General features: G+C 35.1%; 1 protein-coding gene across 1 annotated transcript; it reads left to right on the forward strand.

The window, feature by feature from the left end:
* Nucleotides 1–2,111: 2,111 nt before the first annotated feature.
* Nucleotides 2,112–3,044, forward strand: LOC110728644. Its single transcript, XM_021908288.1, has 2 exons — nucleotides 2,112–2,678; nucleotides 2,727–3,044. Exons 1-2 carry the CDS (start codon nucleotides 2,112–2,114, stop codon nucleotides 3,042–3,044), a joined length of 885 nt encoding a protein of 294 aa, XP_021763980.1.

Genomic DNA, 3,044 nt, shown 5'->3' on the forward strand with positions numbered 1-3,044 from the left:
AATAAATTTTTTTACGATCAATATAAATAATAAAGGCCACTATATTAAAATTAAGGGTAATATGTTCAACATGACATCGTACTTCAAGTTCACAACAAGTCTAATAAGGGGCACTATGTTAGAAATAAGGTTACTATGTTAATCATTAGGTTTACTATGTTCAATTTAACATCAATTGCGCGCCTATGAATCTCAAGTCTATAATAATATTATTGTGAACCGGGTCTACGCAAGTTTTAGCCCTCTCCTCTTTCTTTTTTTTTTTTCTTTCTTTTCCTTATAAATTAATTTTCTTTTTTACCTTACTTTCCTTCAATCTCTTAATTAACTTTTTTTTGTCCTTTTACTTTTGATACTATCTAATTCTTCATCATCTTCGTCGCGATCGTTAATCTTGAGGTAATTAGTGATTTTTTATTTTTATTTTTATTTTTTTAAATATGTGAATGTTATAAAATTGTTGATTTCTATTAATTTTTCATTTGTGATTTCTAAGCTATCATGTTATAGATCGAATATTATTGTCTCTATGATGAACCAAGATTAGATTTATGGTGAGTATTTTTTAGAGTTAAAATAATTACATGAACTTGTGTATAATTTCTGTAAAACAAAAAAAAAAAAAAAAAAAAAGAGCACGTAGTACTTTAAAATTGAACATTTGTACAAAATGAACATTTAGTACGCTAAAATACTTAGTACACTAAAAATGAACATTTAGTACATAAAAAATGAACGTCTTTAACAATCTATTTTTTCTTTATTTTTCGTTAATAATTATATACAATGAATTTGAACCTATATGAACATAAGAAAATCATGTTCATTTTTAATACTCCCTCCGTTAATTTTTATTTGCAACTTTGGGGCAAATTGCGGTTCACGAGGCAAAAGTTAAGGGGCAATTATTAGTGGGGTTAATTGAATGTGATTAAAGTGTTTGGAGAGAGAAAGGTTTGGCCCACCACTAAGAAAAGTAGTGGGAAAACATGTACAACTTTTGGAGGGATTGTATTTCCCCCCAAAATTTCAGCGAAATTTTGGTTTAGGCTGAAATTTGGAGAAATTTCATTTCCCACCAAAATTTTCCAAAATTTTAAACTACAAAACAGTGTACTGTTTAAATTGTGCAGACTTATATAAGCACTGCATTTCATATTACAGAGGCAATTAAATACAGCCTCTCCATTCAAACAGCATTTAACGGTTTCTTGTTCACCCAAAACATAAACATTGTTCATCCAAAAGATAATCTACCTTACAAATTACACGACGTTAGCCCATTATATACCAAAAAATTTCCTACAATTAAGTTAATACTACCCAACTAATACCCAAACACCTTCATAGGCAGCTGCAACTCCTTCTTCCTTCATCTTGTTCCCAAAAACACAGCAGCCACCGTTACATCAATCAGTTGAAGCTAAGGAAACAAACAAGGTTAGACAACCATGGTAGACTCATTTGAAGCGACGTACTTTGATGTGGATCAAATTTTGACAGAAGAAGAAGAGGCAGAATTGTACTACGAATACGCAGAAACTATGCAAGATCTAGGCATGGATTACTACGACTCTGAAGATGATATGATGCAAGACACAGAAGGAGAAGACCAAGGCCAGCAAAACACTGAACACACACAAGCTGAGGCTGGTTTCCAGGAAATGGAACAAGCCATTCACCAGGGGACTCAACAGAGACAAAGAAAGCAGCTCACCATGAAACAAAGAAGACAAATTGTGGATTCAATGTTGGTCAACATGCAGCAAGGGAACTTACCAAGAGGTCACTTAAAGCATTTGGCAGTTAATTACAATGTGCACAAATCAAGCATCACAAGAATTTTTGTAGACATAAAGAAACAAATGGCACAGGGCAGTTTGATTGATGTCAGGAGCAAAAAAATTGGCAGAGTAGGCAGAAAGCCAAAGGAATTTTCTGATGAATTCCTACAATCAATGCCTTTACATTTAAGGTAGACAGAAAGGAGCTATGCAGCAGCATTAAAGATCTTCCATGTGACACTTCACAATTTGAAGAAAAAGGGAAGGTTAAGAACACACACAAGTACCAACAAGCCATCACTGACATCAGACCACACGGTAGCAAGAATGAAATGGATTTTGTCACACATAAATCCAGTTACAAGTAATGGGGACCCAACATTTGTTGAAATGAACAATGTGATACACATGGATGAGAAATGGTTCTATCTGAACCCTGACAAGAGGAGGTTTTACCTCCTACCTAGTGAGGAAGATCCTTATAGGCCTATACATTCCACAAGTTTCAAGCTTAAAGCAATGTTTATGGGCTTAATTGGGAAGCCATTGTATGACACAGATGGGGGACTACTTCATGATGGGAAATATGGAATGTTCCCATTCACAGTCAAACAACTAGCCAAGAAGTCAAGTAAAAACAGAGTAGCAGGAACATGGGAAACAAAAGCAATACAGAATGTAAACAGAGAGGTCATCAAAGACATGTTGGTGGCTAATGTCATTCCAGCAATTATTTCAAAGTGGCCTGACAGTCAGCCAAAACATATTGTAATCCAATGGGACAATGCAAGGCCTCACCAAGTTCCTACTGATGCAGAGTTTATGGCAGCAACAACAGCTCATGGATTTAACATTCAATTTGTTTTCCAACCACCACAATCACCAGATTTGAATGTGCTTGACTTAGGGTTGTTTAGGTCAATTTAATCATTGCAATATCAGTCTTTTCCTAACAACCTAGATGAGTTAGTTACAAAAGTGCAAGAATCTTATGAGGCATTCAATCCTCAAGTCAACAAGTACATTTGGTTGTCTTTGCAAAAGTGCATGATTGAGATCCTTAAGGTACAAGGTGGGAATAAGTACAAAATACCCCACATGAACAAGAAAAAACTCGAAAACCTTGGAGAGTTGCCAAATCATGTACCAGTGCAGAAGGAACTTGTTTTGGAAGCAGTGGAGTACCTAGACACTATGTTTAGGCCAGTAGATGAGGGGACTGAACAAGGAACAGAAGAATTTAAGGTAGATGCAGACTGA

Source organism: Chenopodium quinoa, unplaced genomic scaffold, assembly GCF_001683475.1.
Source record: "Chenopodium quinoa cultivar QQ74 unplaced genomic scaffold, ASM168347v1, whole genome shotgun sequence".
NCBI classification, from domain to species: Eukaryota; Viridiplantae; Streptophyta; class Magnoliopsida; order Caryophyllales; family Amaranthaceae; genus Chenopodium; species Chenopodium quinoa.

Excerpts from the sequence above, each read along its gene's own strand:
- LOC110728644 (XM_021908288.1), top strand. The coding sequence starts at position 2,112 with ATGAAATGGATTTTGTCACACATAAATCCAGTTACAAGTAATGGGGAC. Across the intron at positions 2,679-2,726 it reads CACAATCACCAGATTTGAAT|TCTTTTCCTAACAACCTAGA; the intron begins GTGCTTGACTTA and ends TTGCAATATCAG.